Source organism: Berghia stephanieae, chromosome 1 (assembly GCF_034508935.2).
Source record: "Berghia stephanieae isolate SIO BIC M18660-M18661 chromosome 1, UCSD_Bste_1.3, whole genome shotgun sequence".
Lineage (NCBI taxonomy): Eukaryota > Metazoa > Mollusca > Gastropoda > Nudibranchia > Aeolidiidae > Berghia > Berghia stephanieae.
In genome coordinates this window covers 128,518,070-128,543,477 of record NC_088360.1, presented here as the reverse complement: position 1 = coordinate 128,543,477, position 25,408 = coordinate 128,518,070, and the positions used below count along the sequence as shown (strand labels likewise).

At 36.8% G+C, this 25,408-nt stretch overlaps 1 protein-coding gene across 2 annotated transcripts; it reads right to left on the bottom strand.

The window, feature by feature from the left end:
* Positions 1-13,389: 13,389 nt before the first annotated feature.
* LOC144965474 (uncharacterized) lies at positions 13,390-18,506 on the bottom strand. Of its 2 annotated transcripts, none has more exons than XM_078900854.1 (2): positions 18,332-18,506; positions 13,390-15,914 (listed from the first exon to the last, which is right to left on the bottom strand). In XM_078900854.1, the coding sequence occupies exon 2, from the start codon at positions 15,747-15,749 to the stop codon at positions 14,658-14,660; it is 1,092 nt and encodes a 363-aa protein (XP_078756980.1). In that variant the 5' UTR covers positions 15,750-15,914; positions 18,332-18,506; the 3' UTR covers positions 13,390-14,657. The 2 variants fall into 2 exon arrangements, with proteins under 2 accessions (XP_078756980.1, XP_078756988.1); XM_078900862.1 differs by having other exon boundaries at positions 13,647-15,914; positions 18,354-18,491.
* Between the last annotated feature and the right edge of the window lie 6,902 nt (positions 18,507-25,408).

Genomic DNA, 25,408 nt, shown 5'->3' with positions numbered 1-25,408 from the left:
GCAAGAATGGCTGAAGTGGTATCTCCGCTTCAATTGGATCACCGCCTTGTCGTGGTGGGGTTCTTCAGTGCATACTGCAGTGGCAAGAAGTCTTCCGTGACCGTCAGTAGGCCATCCTGGTAGACGGGCTGAATGCTGGCTCCCCCTAAGCTCTGTCTGGGTGTATGCATGAACTAAATGGAGATCCAACTAGGCGCCCGAATGGGGGCTCATTACCCCAATTTTGTTTAGTAAGCCAGCGCTTAGCGGACATCCTCATCCTCCAGTAAGCCACCGCTTATCGGACACCTCTCCATTATTTTGTGTTAGTGATATCTCGACTTCCTAAAAACATTACATAAGGTGGAAACTCAAAGACTAATTGATCCGAAAAGAGAAAAATCATAAAACAGAGCTCTATGATTTGGGAATCATTTACAACTTCTTTCTCACGTCTTGGTAGTTTTAAAAGTATGGCACGGTTTTAAAAATACTTACTTGATCCTCTTTGCTGTTTCATCAATACATAAAGTCGAAAGGTTGGAATTATAAAAGTTACACATTTGGGAGCAGGAACTGGTGTAAGAAAAAGTGTGTATGAGGCAAGGTTTTCTTCTTTTTTTTTTGGGGGGGGGGGGTATTTTAAAAAAAAATTCTTTCTTGCTTTGTCTGGCACACTTTCATACACAGTTTCAGACTTTATACCAACGCCTCGTAAGCACGTTCTATAATTAGGAATAATCTTATGTAGAGGCTCATCCATGGAAAAGAAGATGTAGCATAGCTTGATGGCTTTTTGCATGAATATTAACATAATTAAGTTAGGTGATATTTAAAAAAAAATAATATAAAAATATAATTTCCTTAATGTATTCATCCCCATGGAAAATTTATCTTACGATTCTATCTCAAGCAAAGACCGAGCTAACCCATGCGTTGGCCACAGTGCAGCACTGCAAAGTGAACAACAGGGACATCGTCATCATCATCATCATCACCATCATCTTTAAAAGAAATGACCGATTACAATCTGGATTAAAGATTACTTGAATGCACAATAAACGACGAATGACGAATACCACGACGCGCATCCTAACTCCTAACGTTATAAATTAAGTTTCATTGAAATGGGCTGTGAGGGGAAGAGAAAACGTTGTCACCTCACAACGATCTGGGAGGAGAGTGGTATAGATTGGAAAAAAAATGGTGCGGGACAGACTCCAGGGGCCCATTTTCATGTGAGCGAACTAGATTTAGTTCAGTACTAGTCCAGTAAATGAGTTCCTTTTCCAAGTCCCGTGCTCACGGAATATCGCAAATTCCTCCAAAGTTAAGAATTGTCGTGTCGTGATTTTTTGCACGTGGGCTTATTTTAAGTGACATTACGAATTTTGAATACCGATAGTGATAGACCAAACAGTTTTCTCACAATGCCGAATCCCGTTAATATTTTCATCGTTTGCAATAAATAATGGCTTAAACTTTAAAATGTTTAAAGTAATGGTGTGTTGATTCTCTTTCTCGTGAGGAAAATATTCATAACAAAGTTGCATTCAGTGGCGTAGCTTAGCAAATAATTTTGTGTTGTTTCAAATAGTGTAACAATGGGTATAATTTAAATAGTACTTAACTGTTGTTTTTTTTAAAAAGCTCACAGCGTTTATAATTTATCTCTTCCCTGGTGGAAAACGGACATGTAATATATTGGACGCCCGTTAGGTGATTATACGTTTTATTGGACAAAGACATCGATGTAAAAACAGGGGGTCTCCGAATGTTTACGCCCGTCCTCGATAGGGCGATGAGAAATGTCTTTCACAAAGACACAATCCGGCACCAACTGTTGAGCAAGACAACTTATAAAGACCGCACAAGACATGTCACGAAACCCCACTGGTCCCCATCGAGCACAGTAGACTCTACATGTTGGCAATTCTTGAGTGAATGGAATAATGTGAAATGCTACTGAATCTAAACTTCTTTAATACCAGATTCCATGTAAGTTTTGGACAGTATAACCTTTTAAAGGAACCGCAGTTTTCAAATACAAGAGGTGCATAATTAGAATGACATAATTATTAATTTGGCCTCTCCACTCTGAGTTCCTGGGCCCATTTTCATGAATGAGGACTAGATTAATTATTTACTAGTCTAATAAATGAATTGCTAGTATTAAGCCTACGCGGAGCAAGTGACTAAAATCGGATTTCATGAACGCTTTCTAGTCTCAGACTAGCTAGTCTCTTGACTAGAAGTGGCCTTTAATAGGACGGTGATTAATTCAGCTGTTTTGTGCTGGTTACATCATGCTCTCTAGTACATGATGGCATGTAAGATACCCACCTTCATACTTTCAACGCAAAAGATTTCCAAAGAGGATATTAGCAACACATCCGGTATAGATAATATTTCGTTCTTTTTCATATTTTAACTTACTTTCGTCATGAAGAATCAAATCACGTTATACTGACATTCGACTGCTAGATTACAATGATGTCCATTGTCGACTGTCAATTCTTTATTTAGGCCCATGAAAGTTTCAATGAAACTCAAACAAATCGAACCAAAAATAAAACAAAACAAAACAAAACTAAAACAACAAAACAAGCAAACAAAAGAGAAAGTGTGTTCTGATAAATTACATTATTTCAGTCAGCTACAATGCCAACAGAATAACTTTTGTCTCCGCTTTACTTTCTAATCATTTTGTTTGGTTGCTATTTGACGCAAATCATTCGATTTCGAGTCTCCAGTTACTCGCAAATCACGAGCCGATTAGATTCAGTTTTTTTTAGTTTTTACTCACAAAAATGTGAACTTTCGACTATCTATCTGCACTTATCTTATAATTTTTAAAAGCCAGTGTTAATAGCAACAGGACACTTTTTGGCTCTGCCATTCGTAACCGACTATTATTTTCCTTCCGAATCGGAGCTCTCTCATCTAAAAATAGCTGCCATCTTGTTGACGCTATGACTTTTTCTAGTTACTAGTCTCAGTCTAAGCTTGTGAAACCCTGCCTCAGCAAATGACTAAAACTTAGCAAACTTAGTCCGAAGGTGCCGTGATATTAGTCTGGGACTGGCTTAGTCAGCTCATATGAAATCCGATTTTTTCAAGTCCTTGACTAAAGCCAGAGATAGAGACTAAGCGCTAGTTCGCGTTCATGAAAACGGTCCCAGATGTGGACAATCTATTAAAAGTACAGCCATTCGCCGCATGCCATGAAACATAATTCCGCGCTTCACCTCTCTGGAGAAATACTTGTAAATTTGCCTCACTGTGACACAATAAGAAGCTACGCCTCTGGCTCTCAACTATTACAATGTAACAATTGTTTATGTCAAGTGTGTACAAAGTGTACAATTTCACGTGTCATTTTGAATTCAGGGTGGCAATGTTGGTGAGTAGTGCACGTGAATCTCTTGGAAAGTAAACCCCTAGTCAAGCCTGTGGGGAGTTCAACGATCGTAATCACAACAGAATTCACTGTGTATATTAGTATCAACGTAAACCATTCAAAAGTTCACTCATCCCAGGGCCTTCGTTTTTTATATACCGTAAAGCAGAAAAATCCCAAAGTATGATACTGTAACCGATGCAAAAAAAAAATTGGCTTAATGTCACTAACAATTCTAGTGTTCGAGCCAATTACGATTATATTCCACCAGAAGGTTGCGGAGATATTCCCATCAACGCGTGCGCACGGGTTGCGGAACCTCTTAAACCTGAGCGAAGCAAGTTACTCAAAATCGAATTTTATGAAAGTTTTCTAGTCTCTGACTAGCAGCTAGGCTCTTACCTAGAAGTGGGACTTGTAAGGACTTTGAATAATTCGGTTATTTTGTGCTTTTAACATCAAGCTCTCTAGTACACTCTCTAGTACTAAATTGGTTTTCTAGCTATCTGTTTAACCGTGTACAGAGTATTTCAGTAAACGGCACTCTAACCAACTGTACTCAATTAAGGTGTCCCTAAAGGATCTGTGTTAGCCCCATACCTCTTCACAATGTACATTGATTCTTTGAGCGATGTGTTGGTGCTCATGGCGTCGACCAACATCTATGCCGATGACACGCAACTTTGTTGTCCAATTTCTTTGAGCGATTGTGAATCTGTTTTAAAAAATCAGGTCTTGGATGTCAGCGAACAAACTCAAGTTCAATGACAAGACTGAACTCAGTGCTTTCAGGAAAAAAGGCAAACATGTCATGATGGAGGACATTATGATAAATAAAATCAAAATTCAAAGATCTGAAAGTGTCAGAAATTTAGGCTTTTATTTAGGTGAATTTTTGGATGTAAACTCACATCTCGAAATTATGTCAAAATATCGGGTATTTACCTTTTTCGATATAACAACAAATAACACATGAGAACAAAAGAACAATTTACTAACAACAAATAACAATTGATAACACAAAAATACTTTGATTCTAGCCTCAAAATCAATGTTCATGTGGTAATTTTACGTGCACATATCCGATCAACTACTGGAAGTAGATATTCTTTAGCGATGACCGGAGTTGCGTCCTTTTAAAAAAATCAATTTAATGACGATATAAGATAGACGAATGATTAGATGGACATACTGAAGAAGCCATGAAACGATTTCTGGGTCCCGAGATGTGTATGACTGATGACTGATACTCTGTCTTTGCTTTTTTTTTTGTCACACTTGATGTTCTTTCACAAACGTTTCTCTTTTCTTCGTTGGTATCAGTTGTTATTTGTTGTTCTCAGTTGTTATTTGTTGTTATCTCGACAAAGACAAATACCAAAAAATATCCACAATTTGCTCAGAAACATTGGACACGTGCGAAACCTTATCAACGAAGACGCTTGCAAAATACTAGAACGTTCACAGATTACCTCTAGACTTAACTATTGCAACTTCCTCCTCAACGGGTTGCCAAAAAAAAAAAAGAAAGCTCGAATGGAAGACTGCAGCTATTCCAAAATATAGTTGCTTGTATTGTTACCAAATCAAAAAAGGCAGATCACATCACTCCAGTCTTGCAGTCGTTGCATTGGCTTCCCGTGGAGAAGCGGATTGCTTACAAACTTGCCAGTTACTGTTTTAAGTGCACCCATGGCACTGCATCCAACTACTTGTCATCTCTTCTTTCTATCTACAATCTGAATCGCACTCTGCGCTCATCTTTTTCCCTGTACTTGAACCGTTTGATTCCTCAGTCGATTTTTTTATGACTTGCTTTCTCACATTCTGCTTCCTCTGTGTAGACTGCCCTTTCAGCAGACACCAGACACCGTTATTCCCTGTCCCCATTTAAAGTCTCTCTAAAGACAGTTATTTTTCAGTTATACTTCAGTTTTCTGTGATTATATATATGTATGTATATATATATATATATATTATATATATATATATTTTATATATATATTTTATATATATTATATATTGTATATGTATATATATATATATATATATATTATATATATATATATATATAATATATATATATATATATCAAGTATAGTTATGATCAACTTCTACAATATTGTTTCGGCATTTGTTCTCATCAGGAAGTGTTTGTTTCTACTCACTATAATGTGTACTTTTGACGATCTGTAATTTTCTACCAGTTTTTTTAAGCCAGTGTCAATACCAACTGGGTACTGCCTAATCTGTCATTTGTAACCGATACACTTTCTGTCCGAATCGGAGCTCTCTCTCAAAATCACAACAATGGCTGCTATCTTGCTGACGCTAAGGTATCTTAGTTATAGTGACTACAACTTCGGACGAAGTGGGCGTGTATTTAATCTTTGACTTGCTTGGTAAGCTCATGTTACAAGAAGCGAATCTTTGAAGTCTTTAATTAAACTCAGGGACTGAGTCCTCTTCTACAAGAATGGACAAAGAAGCGAATTTTTGAAGATTTTTCTTTTTAGTAAAGTCAGGGACTAAGTCCTTAACAGCAAGCCGCACAGCCTGTGACTACCCCTCTGGAAGAAAGCCGTCCAAGCCTTACATGCCATTTGGCATGGAGAGATAAGGGAAGGATAAGGTTGAGTATAAACCCTTTCAGGTTGACTCACATAAATGCCTGGGACAAAATCGGGTATAATCGTTGTGGATATCTAGATACATATCCAGATAAGAGTAATATGAATAAAGTCTGGAACTGTATCTAGATTATCATTTCGATGTTCAATCCAAACCCATTCCTTTCATCGGAGATCATTGTTCTGAAATGGTCGTTCAATAATTACAGGCTATGATAATTTTAGGCTGCAATAATGTGATGTGATTTGCCACCTTGTTTTTTGATCTAATATCTAGGTCATCATCATCATCTAGTCAGCTGATCCTGCGTAGGACGTTGCTTCCCGAACTTTCTTGCGAAACAGATCACGGTTTTTCCGCCAGTCTACTTGCTTGAGTTGTTGTCATTCCCAGCCATTCACATATATCTTGTTCCCAGCTTCTTGTTGGTCTACCTCTTCCTCTCTTGCCGTCTACCCTTGTCTGCAGAATGTGCTTTTCTTATGGTTCATGGCGAGTCGTATGGCCAAAATAGTTCAGTTTCAATTTCTTTACAGTTTGAGGAAGAATTGGTGATTTTATTCCGATCCTTCTCAGGACTTCTTTGTTTGTTATATCAAGGTACATGAGTTGAATTGCATTTTGGTAGACTTATTAAAACTATAAAAGGAGGTGTTTTATAAAGACCAACTTTGTGATTTTGTGGTTTACACTCATAGGAAGGTCCCTAGTTCGAGTCCCGCTCTTGGCGATGCAAACCATACCATTGTCACAAGTAGTTCTTTTTGCATAAATTGGTTGACCTGGTAAGACACTTATAAGAGTGAGATTATATCATTTTAGTTTCAAAAGCCTCCATAGATTCTGTTGGTGGATTGTTTATTCATATCGACGGATCAGCCTTTGAGTTTTGATCTGATTGCTCTTCTTCTGAGTGAGAAAACTTTTTTGATATAATTGTAATTGTAACCTCTAGATGTTTATAATGGTGGTGACATAAGCTATTATGTTGACCATTGGTTGTAAGTATTACTCATTACACTTTCATCAGCTGTATGTAGGCTGAGTTTTGGACTTAGTAGAAACATGTTGAGGTTTTGAATATCAATAACTAAAGTAGGTATAAGAAAACTATACATCATATTGCTTGATTATTTAAACAGGCATTATGGCGTGATTTTGAGATGAGCGAACAAATAATTAGCGGAAGACGCCTACAGACATAGGTATGTATCTCTATTTCACCAATTCGTACAATCCAAAAGAACTCGTCTGCCTGTACTCTACAGATTTTAAACAGTGGGTAGCAGGACAAACGGCCATCCTTTTGGTCCGCAATAAGGTAGGGATGTTTACCCCAATCCATCCATCCATCCAGTCATCCATCCATCCATTCATCCATCAATCAATCCATCCATCCATTCATTCATCCATCAATCCATCCATCCACCTATCCATTCATCCATCCATTCACCATCCATCCTACAATGATTGAGTTTGAACTGTTAAAAATCTAGACTTGCTCGAAAATACTTTTGATATGCATGCCTCTGAACCTTAGCCTTCTCTAGTTTGCGATGCTCTGAATCAAAGGGTAATAAGAAATTGTTGTTTATACTTTACGTTGCTGACACCATCGTCGCCTTTTGTAAATATTACCAGCCAAATAAGGCGACTTTCAAGGTTTTAAAAATATTTTTTAGAATATTTTGAAACAAAGATGTATAGAATTAAATTTTAAAACTGTATTATCACATTAATCACATGCGAAAAAAATGTAAACAGTGCACTTAATCTGCAAGGTTCAAAACGTCGACTAGCAGGCAATAGATTAAAGTCTATATCAACATTTGCAGGACTGATAACTGAAAGCGATTATAGGTTTGTTGTAACATTGTTGTAATGGAGAATTTTATGCATCGGCTTGAGAGTATTTCCATTACAACAATGAGACCATACCAATTTGTCTTATCAGACCTGCAAAGAGAAAAATGTTTTTCTCATCACAAAATATAACTTTATTTTCTTTATTTATACTATTCATTTTTATTTTTACTTCGACCCTTCGTTCCGCTAAAACATAGATCATTGACAAATCTCCATCTCACACAGTTCGTACCATCTTCTTTGCTTATTTCCATGCGAAGCCTTCCTCCTTCAAACTGTCGATGAACTCCTTCCTCCGGCAAAGGAATTTAATTATTTATACCTCTTTATTTATCATTTTAAAATTCTTTTGCTCATTTCTTTTTATTGATTTGATGGTTAAAATATCAAAATAATTGTTGATCAGAAAGTTGCTTTAAAATATTTTGAAATTTTTACTGTATTTCGATCAATCGACGAGATGAAAGATGATTGAATAAAGGGCCTTGCAATCAATTTGTCATATAGACATGCGTGTTCAAAAAAGGCACAAAGGAGAACTAGTAATTTTGCAATTTATGCTCGTTTTAAAAGGACCTTTGTTTAAACAGACCATTAAAGATCAAATGTCTCCATAAGGGTTAAAAGCCATCAGCAACACTTGACGTGTAAAACAAAAAAATGAATATAACATCTTGAAAAAAGAACAAAATACAAAAACACCGTCTATCTAGTTTTAAATTTTGGTGTTGGCTGATTAAGGGTTTTGAGTCCAAAACATTCCGTGTTCGGTATTTTGTTCTTTAAATAAACAACAACTGCTGTATTCATTTTTGCTTATTACTTTTTAGAGTCCACAGCTTCTAGTAGCATTGTACCAGTTTGACATGTAAGACGAGACATAATTTGTGTCGACAAAAAAGACAATGCTTTTATCAATCAGTTATGATGAGAAAAATAGGGTATGGAGAAGTGCCGGATGAAAACAGAGAATAAAAAGTCCGGGGTCACTGCCAAACTCAAGATCTAATTGACACGACACTCCGCCTGGCCGGGGGTCACTCGTGACATGTGTGGTTGGATAGCTCAGTCGGTTGTGCGATCGCTCGCTGTCCTCTCTCTCTCCCGGCCAGGCGGGGGGTGTCGTGTCAATTAGATCCTGAGTTTGCACAGACCCCGTGACTTTTATTCTCTGTTTTCATCTGGCCTTCTCTATGCCTCATTTTTCTCATCATTATTGATACAGGTGCCCGCTCCACACTTTTTCTGAATTTTATATCAATCAGGTACTCATTATACACCGGTTTATAGTAAAAGTAAGCAAGGGGAAAAGGGGGGGGGGGGGGGGGGGAAGGAGGAAGAGAACATTACCAAAGGCTCAACCAACCATCTAAATCCGGCGTTATGTCAGGATGACATTGCAATTAAAATCCAAATCATACGATTTGAATTCGGTTAAATCCTCGTAACAATAGGCTTCAACAGTCGTGACGTCCCTTCCCTCGTAATGACCCATAGTAACTTAGTAACTGGTTCTAAACTATTGGAACAATGGCGGACGCCCTTATGAAATACTTCTCCGACGAGCATAAAAGTGTATCCAGAGGAGAAAAACTGTATAAATTTGATCATGTTTTGACTTTTATACATTCTGATCACATGACATGTGAAAAAGTTCTAGCCAGCATGAAGAATAAAAAGTACCTTTGTTTAGAACCAAGTTGCTGGTTGCTGGGCCGACGTGACGTCAGACTATTGAATCCAATTGTGCAGCCTCGCTTGTGATCTTGTGGTATGCCACTCATCTGTTGACCTGGAGGCCCCTGGGTCAAGTCTCGCTGTGAGGCGCGCCTCAGGTGTATAATTAGACAACGGCCGGTAACAGAGTTGTCTGTCGATTTTTTTTTTAATTGTAAAAGCGCTTTAAAGGTAGCATTGGTGCTATTGTCTTGGGACTCCTTGTAAAGCGCCTTGAGCATATTGTGACCCATGTTCGTATTCTGTCGGGATGAAGTAATTGAATTTATAACTACAAAAATATTTATTTTTTTGGGGTTTTGCGGCGCATGCAACACATTAAGGTCATATCAGCGCCAGATACAAAAATGTAATTTGGGGTTAATCTCTATTGGCTACGTTGGAGAAAAAATACAATATCCTTCGATGCAATAAGCTAAGGGTTCGTATTACTTATCAATTTAGTTCTAAATATGGAACAAAAGTATGATTTAGAAGGAGAAAAAACTGGTCCCGATCTCCTTAGAAGTGTAAAAATCAGGATCGGTTACATCTCTTGTGCAACTAATCTTCTGGTTTCATGGAGATGGTATTTTATGTTCCAGTTCCAGCCTAAATAAACGCTGGTCATCAATGAATACCATTCATCCTCTCCCCGTAATCCTACGAATCTACCTATACATCGGGCTACTAAAATAGTTATGCCACCGTATGATTCATTCTGTAATTTTTCATTGTTAGTTCTCCGGAGGACTGGTGACAAATTTTTAACCCGAAGAAAGAAAAGTGTGCTTCCTATTCATTTTTCCGGGTCAGATACATCCCCACGTAATACTGTTTTGAGACGATAGGCCATATTTAGTGCATAGGAAGATAGTAGATTCCTAAACTGCAAAAGACTTGAGTATTTCTAATCGTTTTGTTTTTAAATTCGGTTTTCTTCCAGTGGCATATCCCACAGAAATTTCACGTTTCTGCTGTAGTCTGAAACTGAAAGCATTATTAAAATTTTAGCTAGAAAAATTGTCCGTCAAAAACTTTCAAGGAAGGGAAACACACAGGGAATGCCAAAGTGACGTCACGTGGTTCCGCCGTTTCGTTGATTTGCCGACATTTATTGACAAGTTAAACTTACACACGCGAGTCAAAAAAAAAAAAAATTCAATTTTCCTTGATATAAATTATTAACCCCTTACAGGCGGATCTCAGACAGATTCAAAGATGCAGACAATACACCCATGTTTTAAATATATAGAAAACAAAGCCAAAAATTACAAGGCTCCAGGAATACGTTATCATCATCATCATCATCATCATCATCATCATCATCATCATCATCATCATCATCATCATCATCACCATCATCATCATCAGCATCATCATTATTATTATCATTATTTTCTAATATAATAATATTGGACGCATTACGACATTGAAATCGCGTTCTTTGAAAAGGTTCTCAAACCACCGAAGATGAAATTGTCAACCACATTTTTCAAGACGTGTTTGCATGAAAATTAGTGTGCTTAGGATCCATAAGATTCAATTAAAGGGTCTGTTAAAGAAAAAAAATCTACAAACACAGACCTCTTCTTGGCGCATGAAGCAGAAGTAGTGACGTCACACCTTAATCTCTTCCGGTTCAAATACCACTGGAAGTGTGTAACAAGTTCTCCAGACAATGCATACACAATGAATAAGTTACATATTTAGCCGTAAGGTGGAATAACTATTTTAGTATAATTTTAGATGTATAAAAAAAATCTTATAATACGCGTTAATAGTCATGATGTCACTTCCCTCGTAATGACGCATGGCAACTTAGTAACTTGCTCTAAACTATCGGAACAATGGCGGACGCCCTTATGAAATCTTTTCCGACGAGCATAAAAGCGTATCCAGAGGGAAAAAAGCACTATAAATCTGATCATGTTGTGTGTGTGTGTGTGTGTGTGTGTGTGTGTGTGTGTGTGTGCGTCTGCGTGGGAAAGGGATACGCAAAAGTTAACACCTACTCGTTAGCCATCAAGGATTACGTATTCATATACTGAGCAGTCAATTGGGCATTAAAAAAATAATAATACAAATAATCTAATTGTGATAAATTTGAAAACCACATTGTTAGAATCAGCTTGAAAAATGGAGAAAAACTGTCTTTGTCTCACAAAAATCGGTCTAGAAGTAACCTTTTTTGTAATAGATTTGATTTTGAAAACAGCTTTCTCAAATATAATAATTTTATAATTTCCTTATTTTCTGGTCGATGTTCTTGATCTATATATCATTTTTAATTTCTTAATGAGGCGAACACGCTCATGTACCTCTTTGATTCAAGAGTTTAAAACACAGATTTCGTTTTTTGATTGTGAGTCCAGCCTTACTAAGGAATTCATAAGCGTTGAGATAGTGACGTAACTATACATACAAGGCTCGTGGTCCAACCATTCGTCGCTTTCGGTCAACCGTGGTCTTTGAAGTTATACAACATGTATCGCCTGTGATGCCGGATCATAAATCAAGGGATGAGCTGAGACATGTTAACAAGCGAGCTATCAAATGAGCAATCGTTGATTGGTAAAAAATATCAGGACATCAGATCTGGAAAGCGATATCCACCCACCTGTCAGTGGACAGAACTTTTATGATGAAATTAGGGCTCTGTAAAATGTTATATCATGGTAGGCTCCACCCTCTCTTTCTATTCTGGCGTAGATGTGGACGGCGATAGCATTTCGGATGTCATAATAAGTGGGCAGCTTCCAAACAATCCCAATCTTCGTCATCTCTAATCGGCCCCGTTCATGCAAACTATCTATCCTTAACTTATAGTCTGACACTGACCAAAAAATGACGTCAAAAGACAAGTCTTTGGCCACAAAACAAAACAAATCGTGAGTTCAATAGGTCAACCAATGGAATCACTTGTTTCCTTGAGCCCTACTAACAACAACTCACTAGACGGCGCAAAACCCGAAAAAAAATGACGTCAAACCATCAGTCCTAGTGGGTTCTTGTGTCAGGCTATAAGTTAACGTCGAAGACGGGGACTTAGTTTCTTATTAATACTATCATGAAATATTTGAATAGATTGAGAATAATGGATGACGTCCAACATGGTTCAATTCGTATTTCACCTTTCACAGTTGATAGTGACAGCACCAAGTCATGAACAACTCCTGACCGCTCCGAACACATACAACACGACACAGCGCCTATCTCCTTCATGATGTCGTTGGCTGCTCGAACGAGGAGGAGGAAGAAGAAGATGATGACGATGAAGAAGAAGAAGAAGAAGAAGAAGAAGAAGAAGAAGAAGAAGAAGAAGAAGAAGAAGAAGAAGAAGAAGAAGAAGAAGAGGAAGAAGAAGAAGAGTTGATGTCTCTACCGCATCTCTTTGAAGATACAAAACAAGAGGATTGTCATTTGAGATTCGGAGTGCATCTGGTCAGAAGAAAAATCATTATCCTGTCAATGTGATTGTCTGGAAACTTGTCCAGATGTTTATGGATAATATTCTGGATATGTATCTAGAAAATCACTTTGATTTAAACTTCTATTATTGTTAATATACCATTGTCTTTCTTGATCAGGTGGATGATATGAATGTATCATATTACCCAAAATAGAGTTTTAAAAATGATCTTACAGATATTAAAGAGCAACTGTGCTGTTAAACTGTTTACATTAATCAAAGATATAAATGCTGTTTTGATACACTTTTGTTGGTACCAACACAAAACGTAGAAGTTATAAACTAAGCCCCGCAGCATACACAAAAAAGTCACACCGAGTGGGTTTTTTTTCTTTAATTCTAATTTACTTCTTAAAAAATTACATCATATTTCATTTTTATGATTTGCTATCTATTAATGAATGAGGACATATTTGTAAAAACAAAAAACAAACCCACGTTGTCCGAGAAACATGGTCGATCCTCTTGTGCCTGATCTGATGATTTTCCGTATGGCCCAACAAAATTTAAGCCACTGTAGTTCCTAGCAGAAGTTGGTTGACAAACGTATTCTTCAGATTGGGCAGATAAAACAAAATGACCTAAATCAAACGTTTATTTCTGTTGACGGCGCATTTTTTCGATTGGACAGATAATATGATAAAAGTACACCCATTTTGATTTATTCAATTGAAGATTAAAATCCGCTAGGATATGTTTCACAGACCTGAAACCATACCGCTTAGCTAAACTTACTTTGGTAGGTAAAATTGCCAACTCATTTAAATCGATGATATTCGCCATTTGTCAATGACCGATTATTATATACTAGCATTTTTTCTTAATTACCATTTAAGTCAACAGGTGATAAAATTACCCTTAATTTAGTAAAGAGTCCCAAGTTACTCAATGTGTAAAGAATCGTTTTATATCTTTTATTTATTTGCCAATAATTCTGTGTTCGTTGGCAAAAAATTTACTTCGTCTTTACGGAACCCCATCCTTTCTTTATATTTGTTTTAGTTGATTTCATAAAAGACCGAAAAACAAAAACAAAAAATAGAATAAAATAAAACCCACCCAAGTTACTATTCTATTAACCAAAATAATGTATGTATTTGTTTTCTCTAAATAAATGATGAAAATTAGAACATTTTCTTTTATGAGATTACGGCTGATAGTAATGATAAATGCGCAAGTTATAAAGAATTTATGAGATTCATTTGGAAATTCAACTTCGATCCCATAACTTTGAAAGAAACTCTCCATTTATAACTGGCACATTCTAGATTATCCATCTTTTAAACGAGCTTTTTTGTATTAAAATCTAATAAGACACTTAAAGTGACAGTAGACTTGAGTGTGTTAATGCAATTCGGGTTAGACCATCATTGGTCACATTAGTACTTATTTTTGGAAGTAATATGCCAAAGATTGACTTACCTCTGTCTGTATAAAATCAATCGAATTTCACCTTCACTAAATCTAGCTTCCTTTTTTTTGGGGTCAAATTTGATATTTCTATTTAAAAGTTCATAAACAAGTGTCGTCATTATTTTAATCTTTAATATCCTTATAATCCTCTTTAATACTCAAGTTTTATTGATGCTTCTCTCATTGCATGCGCTTCTCCGCTGGACTTTGATTTGAGCACGACTTAAACGATTTGTCAAAAGCCTCTCTGAAACGACTGGACACGCGAATATACATAAAGAAATTAATGGATCCGTTAACAGCGTCGAACAAAAATCGTACAGGAAAAATAATGTAGAATAGATTCTTGTTGATTCCATTAAAGCTGACACCAGGAAAAGTCATAACCGCAATACTAGGCATAAAACCTATTAAAACACAAACAAGATATATACTTGTTGTCGCATTTATGAATTTGATAAGCTCAATGTCCTTAGATGCTAACGGTTTATTCTTCCTTTTATTTGTATTTTCTTCTTTGTCATCTGTAATTGAATGACTGGAGTTATTAAGTCGCCATTTCTTGACTTCAATAAGTTTCTTTGTCATAAGGGCTGTATTTATAGATACGATAGTGACTGCAAAAGCCGGGAGAATTTGAGTTGTAAGAAGTTGGTGGTAAGGAAATACGGTATCTGCAATTTGAGAATTCTTTACATAGGCAATAGTTGTGTTATACTCGGGTACAAAACCCCACACAATATAGGTAAATGCAGAATACATGAACTGCAGCGGTATGAACACGAAGATGATAGTTGCTATGACAACTATTGTAATTTTCGGGGTGAACATCAATTTTACCTTCAAAGGAAAAATAACGGAGATGCTTCTTATCAAAGATATATAAACAGTTATCCAGGCACTAATGTGATGCACGAAAATATGCACGTAACCAGGAGGTATTGTATAGGCAATGCATTCAAAGTAATTTGAAAGGCTGCTGGTATACTTTACTATACTACAGAGAGAGTAAGGTATATTTGTGGCGCCTCCGCACAGGTCGCAAAAGGATAAACAGACAAATCCCATGTTAGTACTATCCCCTTGAACACCTTGCATTATAAACACACGGATGTTGATTATGTTTGTTACAACGCACAACACATTTAATGGCAGCATGAAGGACCAAACAAACTCTTCCAAGATAACCCGGATTTCGTCACTCATGACTGGTTCTGGCAAGGTTTCATGATCAAAGACACCGCTTTGTCTATTGGTCAAGTTTTTATTCATTTTCAAAGTAATCCCGTTTATTCACTGGTTTAAATTCGTATCATGTAGTCTTCAGAAATTGTCATTCTTTGTGACTTAAATATCGGGCGCATGTAGTCGGCTGATGAACAAAGGTGCTTTGGAGATTCTTTGATTTAAATGTCTCAGTAAATATGTTAAAAGGTACTTCACGTTTTGGGCACATGCAGTCAGTTGATGAACAAACGTAGTAATGAGATTTTTTAAATTAAAATAATTCAAATAGATTTTAAAATAATTAACCCTATTCCTGCACTGTGTTTAACTACCCCGATTCCTGCACTGCGGGGTACAAATGTACTTCAAACCCTCACATAAGGAAAAAAAAACCTCAATTGCCTATTCCTGCGCTGTGGGGTACAAATGTACCCCATACTCATAAAAGCAATTTAATCTTTATAATTCTATTCCTGCACTGTGGGGTACTTATGTACCCTATACTTATACAACAAATATATAAATACCGTATGAATTTTTTTTTCAGCACAATAAATGCATTTCAGAGTAATTGGGATTTATTTTTAATATTAATTCGATTTCTGTGCTTTGGGTACAAATGTTGTTCATGCGGAGTGTATGTGCCTCTTCTTATCTCTAATTCATATTTGTGGTGTGCAGTTCCAGTGCAATTCGTTGCACAGGTCATATGAAATATAGTTTTTATTTCATACAGTACACGCAACATGTAGGGCTTCTTTCTGTTCTACCATTCGTTAATTATAATGGCTCATATTCGGTTATCGTCACACCTAAAAATATCTAAAGACAACGCCAAGGCTACTTTGTTATTATTATTACCATCCAACCAGCCACTGACCATGTTCAAGATTGCTTGTCTTTGCTACAAAACTAGTCATATGCTGGTGATCATCTGACGTCTTTAGTTCTTGTCCCAATTCGGTTTGCTTCATATATCCAAAATAACTTATTATAACCCCTGGTTTTGTCAAGCTCACTCTGCTGGAATTTTTTCTTGTGTGAAATGGACAGTTGCAATGGTTAACTATCCTCTGAATAGGACATGGTCCATTGATAAGTATTTTTTCACAAAATATATTTATCAAACAATTTCTAGAACCAGATCGTTTTGAAATCAATTGCAAGCCTCATCACTGTGCATAGTACTATCGATACTGTGTGACTGGCTGCGGTGATTTGCAGCAGGGAAAGTAGATGAGTCCCACAAACATCAATTGTGTGTTGTCAACATTCATCTAGGTCTTGCCTCTGACTGTTTCAACAGTGTATGAATCTTTCTTTTTTTTAACTTCAATCCAGTGACCCAATTTCATATCGTAGAGCTCATTAAACCCCCCCCCCCCCCCTCCACCTCAGGAGTATTTTCGGCTCAATTCAGGTTTCCCCAATCCACATTTCATTCACTCGAAGCCTACTACTAGTAGAATAGTCGATAGAATTTCCGTTTTTTGGATAGTTGGGTTAGCATTTAGCATTCAAAATGAGCCTTTGGTCAGCCCAATCCATCACAGCCAAGTGAAGAAAAGGGATGTTTTGTTGTCATTAACCTCAGATTGGTAATGGGCATAATGCTTTCTTTGGTATTCAATCTTTTAGCATCTCGGTGGTTTGTGCTTGCGCTCTTTATGATGGATAAATAATCTTATTCTGTGTCAATTATATCTGCATTAGGGATATATGTAGTGTTATTTACTCATGCTCACTAAAGAGACGGTTGTTGTTGTTGTTGTTGTCGTTGCTGGGGGTCAAACACCAAGAGACTGAGAGTTGCCTGAAGCACCAATGTTTAACACTGATCCACTACCAAAAATTTGCTACACAGATTAGCTATTGCTCCCAATCATAAACACAATGGGATATAAAGAAAACATTTGTATTTAACTAATGTGTAGTATGGGGTACATTTGTACCCCACAGTGCAGGAATCAGTATATTTTTGTTTTTTCCTTATAAAGAGTCTGGGATATATTTGTACCCCACAATGGAGGAATAGGACACGAGAAACGTCATGCATGTGTATCTCAAAACCTAGTCATTTTTTATAACTCATTATTTCTGAGGAATTGTCCAAATTTGAGGCAAATACGTTGAAATAATAATATTTTAGAGCAAAAAAAACAGGCCTTGGGATACAAATTGTACAAATGTCCTCCACAGTACAGGAATAGGGTTAACTTATCGGGTACATGAAGTCTTTTATAGAAATAACGTAGCGATGAGAATCGTTAATTCAAATTGTATCAAATTGATTCAAAATAATTCAAAGATTAAATATATAGTAATTTTAGGTCTCTGGAATTGCTATCTAGCTGCTCAATGATAGCCTATCAAATGGCGAAAGTAATGATCAATTTTCAAAACTATTCTTTTTATCAAAAATAAACAAGACATGCGACCCACCATTTCGAATCAGTATTTTATGTTGGGTAAAATGTTAAAAAATGAATGTATTGTAAAATGAATACACGACTAAGTTACATTTTTATCTTTTTTTTTTGATGACAGTGGATTTATTTTTAAAAGTTAAAAAAGCAAACCACAATCTCACACTTCCCGTCATTTTATCTTTAAATCATTTTTGGCACCTGGTTAAACCCGACTTAATACCCTTTTGATAAGATTGGTTACAAATATTATTTTTGATGTGAGGTTATTTTGAATCATTATCATATTGGTCCTTAATCCAGGTTGCTGATGGGGCTTTCTTTTACATCTCCAGGTGCTACTTTAAGGACATATCGGTTCTGTTTAACTTATAACGTATGTGTTGCTCGCTGTTCATGTATATTTATTGATACGGTACCATTAGATTACATGGCACAGAAAAAAAATCGTAAAATCTTTTGTCTATTAAACGTTAGTTTTAAAAATAATCAATGGTACATGTATTGCACCATTAATGCCTTTTGTGTCGTTATAGTAACTATTTTATTATCATGATTTTGAAATAAGAACATAATGATCAATAGATATAGTGAAAATGCAACAGTTTTCAGTTCATTCACATGAAAATAATCAATTACTATTGAGACAACCGCTTAGAAAGAAGTGGTTTCTTAAAAGAACTTACTTTAAGAGATAGATCTAAATCTTATTTTAAAAGACGCGTGTGAGTATTTTGATTCAATAAAATACGGTTATCAACTCCAATTACCTAGTAATGGAGTTGTAATCTTAACATTAGAAGATATAAATTTAAAACAAAACACAAATAAAAGTGATTGATTTTATTTGTTTAAAGACTGACGAGATATGGATGTTGCAATTGAATAATTAATGTAGGATAGCAAAGTTTATTTCACGGCAATAATGTGAAAAATCTATTCAAATTGAAGTAATAACATCATGTCATTGCTGTAATCAATAACTCCAACCTAACAGGCATTGTCAACAAAAGAGCTTGTTTAGAATGCCTCGGCAAAATTGTCTTTATAATTTTATCTCAAAGTTATGACATTACAATATCGATAATCGTAATATAACAAATCGATCAAAGACCAATTTGTACGTAATACCAATGTTAAAAAATTATTAGTCAGTCAAAAAGGAGCAGAGGTCATTTTGAAATTCTGTTTACGGAACTAAAGTGTGATTAAATAACAATTATATTTCTACTTAGCTATAAATCAATCATGAAAACAAGATAGTTATTTTCAGAAGATATAAAACGCATTGATAGCATGAAACAAAAGAAAATAATATTTCGTTTTAGTTGAAGCTTTCCATAAAAATAAGTTGAATTCCCTAATATACAGAAGAGAATATTATAACAACTGCGAAAAGAACAAACTACTTAAAGTTTCAGATTCAAAATCCTTCTTTAGCCAGTACAACAATAGTTAAAACGTTAATACACAACGTGAAACCCAGACAGACTAAAGAAAAGTTCTCGACACTCGCTGAGCGGTGCGTGGTTGTAGTCCTTCAGAACTATTAGGCCAATGAAGCCGGAGTTTCTATAGCGTGAAACGGACAATAGCAATTCCTTGCTACCCTTTGGATAGGACGCTGGTCTATCGCAAAGTACCCTCCACCATATCTAACAGACCCAGCTACCCAATCACTGCTGGGTGGACAGGGGGGTCAGAAAAAATCTCGACTGCACCCGAGATCGATCTCGGTCACTTTGATTGTGAAGCGAGTGCTCTACCAACTGAGGTTTTGATACTTTACTTGGCATATCATTAATGTATATATTGAAAAAAGGAAGAAGGCCTAAAAGTGTTCCTTGGGGTATACCTACAGGACTGGAAGTGATGATGATTTTTTGTTCTTAACCATGACTCTTTGGGGTCTCATTGAAAAAAACGATTTAATCCATGCCTGGGGACAGCGTGGCTCAGCGGTACGGTCTTTCGATCACCCGGCGCTGCGCCGTGTGGCCTTGAGCAAGTCACCTCACCCTAGCTCATTTTGGGGTGCTGACGCTGAGGTTATTCCAGTCTTCTCTTGGAATAAAACCGAGAGAGAAAGTTCCCCTTTGAGATGAATATAGGGAATTTTATATTTTAATTTTATTTTTTATTTTTGAGATCCCATAATGATCAAGTTTGTTCAAGAGGCTTTGGTGGTGTACTTTACTCAATACTTTGCTGAAATCCAGTAGAATGGCATATGGCTGGCCTCCTTTATTTATTGTATTAGCAAAATCATCACACGTTTTGAGACTCACGCGAATGATGCGTGTGAAAGCCGTGTTGGACATCAGTCAGCACGTTGTGGTAATCAAGGTGTTTCATTGTATTGCCGTGCTACATATTATGGGTGTTCTAACAGTTTACATGATATGGATTTAAGAGATACCGGCCTATAATTTTCAGCACTGTGTTTGTCACTCTTTTTTAATATCGGGGTAGTGTGAGCATCTTTCCAGTCTTTGGAAACTTGGCCTTGTTCCAATGAGAATTGGTAGAAGAATGTGTAGATGGATGCCAGTTCGTTACAGAATGTTTTTAAGAATTTAGCTGACATGCCAGAAGGTGGAGACCTTACTTTCATTGAAGTTCTCATAAGCATGAGAACACCTTTCTCAGATGCAGTGTTTTGCTCCGCAGTGTTTTTCTCCATTGGGTATACTTTGTTTCAATGAGTTTCCCCTCGACTTTGCTAGATAATTCGGACAATGCAGATGAAAATTGTTCATTCAAGATATTTCTCTTCATTACTGGCTCTTGAGTTAGCTTTTGATTTTTGTCTTTCAGTGGAGCTATTCCAATGATAACTTTGTTTTTACTTTTAATATACGACCAGAGTTGTTTTCTTCGTCCCGTGTCTTCTTCAATAATGTTGTTGATGTACTCGGTATCAGCTGTTCGATACTGGTTTCTCCAATATGTTTAATTATCTCGATATTTCTTTAAAACAGTCGTAGATAGACAATTTTGCTTTTTTGAACCATTTTTTCTTCTTCCTCAAAATGCAATTGTTCTCTGTAATCATCCAGGGTTTGTTATTTGTTGTGGTTGTCAGTTTTGTTGGTACCTTTTTTTCCTGCATTAAAAGGAGGCTGTTCTTTACACAATTCCAAAGGGAGTTAAAGGACAAATTTTTGTGATGTTTTTGAGAAAAAACCTACCAAATTTTAAATTTCAGTTTTCATCAACACAATGTCAGCCTTTTCCCACAAATATATTTTACGTTTAGTCATAGAATTAAACGAATGAGAATACGTACGAAGCCTAAAAAGTGTCCACCAATGAAAGCATTCAGCGCCATTTTGTTGTTGGCTGAGAATGTAGTAATTACCATTCATTCGGTATCTATGTCAACATAACGACACAAGAAAAACAACAAACAATATCAAAATCCACAATAAAATGTTTCAGAACTGTTGCGTATATTTATGGCACAACGAAGCTGTCAAAAAATGAAGTTAGAGAATGTGTGTAATCATGTATTATTATAACCTGTAATGTGTTTTCCAACCACCACATCATCTACTACTACAACCACCACCACAATATCATCACTAACACTACTACTACAACCACCAGCCCCACATCATTATCACTACCACTACCACTACACCACCACCAGCACATCATCATCACTACCACTACTACAATCACCACAACCACATCGTCATCACTACCACTACTACTGCAACCACCACCACCATATCATCATCATTACCACTACTACCACAACCACCACCACCACTACTACTACAACCACCACCACATCACTACCTCAACTACTACAACCACCACCACAATAGCATCACTACCACTACTACTACAACCACCACAACCATATCGTCATCACGACCACTACTACTAAAACCACCACCATATCATTACCATTACCACTACTACTACAACCACCACTACCACCATATCATTACCATTACCACTACTACTGCAACCACCACTACCACCATATCATCACCATTACAACTACTACTACAACCACCACAACCACATCATCATCACTACCACTACTACTACAACCACCACCACATCATCATCACTATCACTACTACTACAACTACAACCACCACCACATTATCATCACTACCACTACTACTACTGCAACCACCACCACCATATCATCATCATTGAAATATTTTTTTTTAATTGAGCTTTATATAGTGCAATATCTACTAAATGTGCTCAAAGCGCTTTACAAGGGGTCCCTGGTCAACATTTAACATGTAGGACGGGACATGACGCCTGTTAGGCGATATTACAATTTTTCGGACAAAGACAACTCTGTTAACGGCCAGGTACTCATTTTACACCTGAGTACGGTGAGAGAATGTGAGTAAAGAGCCTTTTCCAAGGACTCAACTATGCGCCGAGCGCGAGGCTCGAACCCAGGACCTTCCGATCCGGAAGCGAGTGTCATACTACTAGACCACATAGCCGCATCATTACCACTACTACTACAAACACCACCACCACATCATCATCACGACCACTACTACTACAACCACCACCACCACCATATCATTACCAATACCACTACTGCTACAACCACCACCACATCATCATCACTACCACTACTACTACAACTACAATCATCACCACCACCACATCATCATCACTATTACTACTACAACTACAACCACCACCAACACCACATCACCTCACTAACACTCAGTACTACAATCACTACCATTAGGTTTTGGAGCTTTACTTCATTTGAAATAAGGAAACTTCGGAATTGTATTTGGCATTGTGTTTATATATCATAATATAATTCTAATCAGTTATCTATTTAGAACTAGATACTATACAATATGTATGCCAAATACCACCCCCAATTCCCCCTTTCTTGTGTGCGGGAATTCCTCTTTCGGCATTGAAATTGAGTGTGAGAGAGTCATCACTACACACATAAACAACAGAAACAATTTAAAAACAAGACTATGACACGCAACCACTCACACACGAGGCTATACTATTTATCCTTTTCTCTATATAGAATAGGACAAGACAAACAATAGCTTGACTCTCGCTACACTTCGCATTGATGTTTGTCGTCTCACGAGTTCAACTCTCGGTCGACCTGTCAATATTCCTTTTTGCCTCGGACGTAATCATTAATAGAATGTTGTGTGGTTTTGACCGTGAAGAAAACCTTAAGAAGTCACATTTATATCATTTTAGAGAGATCGTTTTGAATAATTTTGAGTTAAACGAGCGAGCAGCAACTTGTTTTCATGAACGGCCGATCAGCGCTTGTTTACTATAGTAACGCGATTCCCAGCCAACATCAAAATGGCGGATATTTTTCTCATCGAGGCCGCTGATTGGTTAGCCAATTAGAGCACCGTACGGTTTCCATTGGGTAAATTCCTTGCGTTTAGTAGACTTTATTCTGGGATTGTTACACAGGTATTCTACATAAGGGATGTTATGGTCATTCAACCCTGGCATCGATTTCATTTTGTCTATTAGATTAGGCCATTTTGGGAAATGGACGTCAATGCACCATATTTTTTTTTTTTTTGGGGGGGGGGGGGGGGGGGGGGGGGCTTATAGCTAATCATTTGCTGTCGGTTAAGGTCCATATTTGTTTCCAGGACAAGTTCATTAGTTTCTTTATTATACTGTCGGTTTTTGGATGTTCCGATCTCCCAGGCAATGTCAGGATGATTTAAGTCGCCACCGATTACTTCATGAGTCCTTCCTGACAGTTTGAGGAGTGTTTCACAGACACTTGTGTTATAGTCCGTGGTGCTTGAGGGTGGTCTGTAAATAGCATCTATAACTAAGGATTGCTTATATTCGTTTTCTCTATTTATTTAGCAGAATATTGATTCTGTGTCTGGATCTGATAACAGGGTCTCACAAATCCTGAAGGAAAATTTCTGAGTTGTTTATGCCTGGTTTAAGCCAATCATAATATCACATTTTGTTTCGTCCATCAGGACTGATAACTCCTCCTTTTTGTGTCTTACACTTTAAAAATGTATTCCTAGAAGTTTAAGTTTAGATTTTAATTTCGATCCTCCACGTTTGTGAGTATCTGTCATATTATTGTTACTGGTCTGCTGCTTTCTTGGGTCATGTTCATTGGTAATTCATTCATTTTTTCTTTGTACGGTGACTTCAATTCAGTCCACAGCTTTCTAGACTAGTTGTTGCACAATTATTTTTAACAATGAGCTGTTGTCAACCTGTCTGAGACGATGCAGGTCAAAGCATGGGTATTTCGTTGTTATCTATATTTGGGGGGTGTCACCTTTGTGAGATTTCGAGTTCACAACATGTCGATTTAAATAGTAAAAAAGGGTGAACGTCCTACCTTGTATCTTGAAATAGTTCATAAAACAACTGTGTAAAAATGGCCGTTAATTTTTTTTTCAAAAATTATTGTAAAATAGTTTATAGATATTAATGTAAGGTTTAATAATCCAATGACTACAAATAAAAAATATTTCTCTGCAAAAACGTCGACAAGACGAATAAAACTATATAAAGTTTATAAAATAACATCCCTGGGAATAATCACACAAAAAATAGAAATAGGCAGAGCGACCAAAATAAGTCCACTCTATCCCACCACTACACACGTTTTTAGTGGATATTGCGCTATATAAATGTTCAAATTTTTTCAGTGCACAGTTTTCAGCCCCTATGTATTCATACAATTTTTCCCGAGACGTAATCATAAAAAATTCCCCACATACTTTTACATATAGATAGACTGCGCTTGGCCAAGGAGTTCACAACATTGCCATCCGGAAGTATAACGGACCAACACACAAACTCTGTGTAACCATGAACTTTTATAGTCAGGTTAAGACAGTTTAGTGAGAACAACTCACAAACGCGGATGGCAAAAACCACAACAAAGGCCTGAGTGACGTCATCTGCATACTATCTATACATTTCTTACTTCTTATATACTTGCGATCAAAATAGAAAGTATACACATTTAAAATCGTCGTTACTTTTTTATCCTTTGGCGAAGGCTAATGATTTTCCACTGAGTTGTTTACCATTAGCTTTTCTGTGTACCGATAGTTGATGTTTTTGTTTTTTACCTGAAATTAGTTCACCACGTCATATACGTGCTAAAATTACATTTTAGCCCCTTACATTTTAGCCCGGTTTAATTCTAGTTTGTTAGATAACTCTTGGATGGTCGTCCCATGAGGCTAAATCAGCTGACATTACCCTGTCGTCATTTCCACCCAATAGCCTTCTTTTCAC

Excerpts from the sequence above, each read along its gene's own strand:
- LOC144965474 (XM_078900854.1), bottom strand. The coding sequence starts at position 15,749 with ATGAATAAAAACTTGACCAATAGACAAAGCGGTGTCTTTGATCATGAA.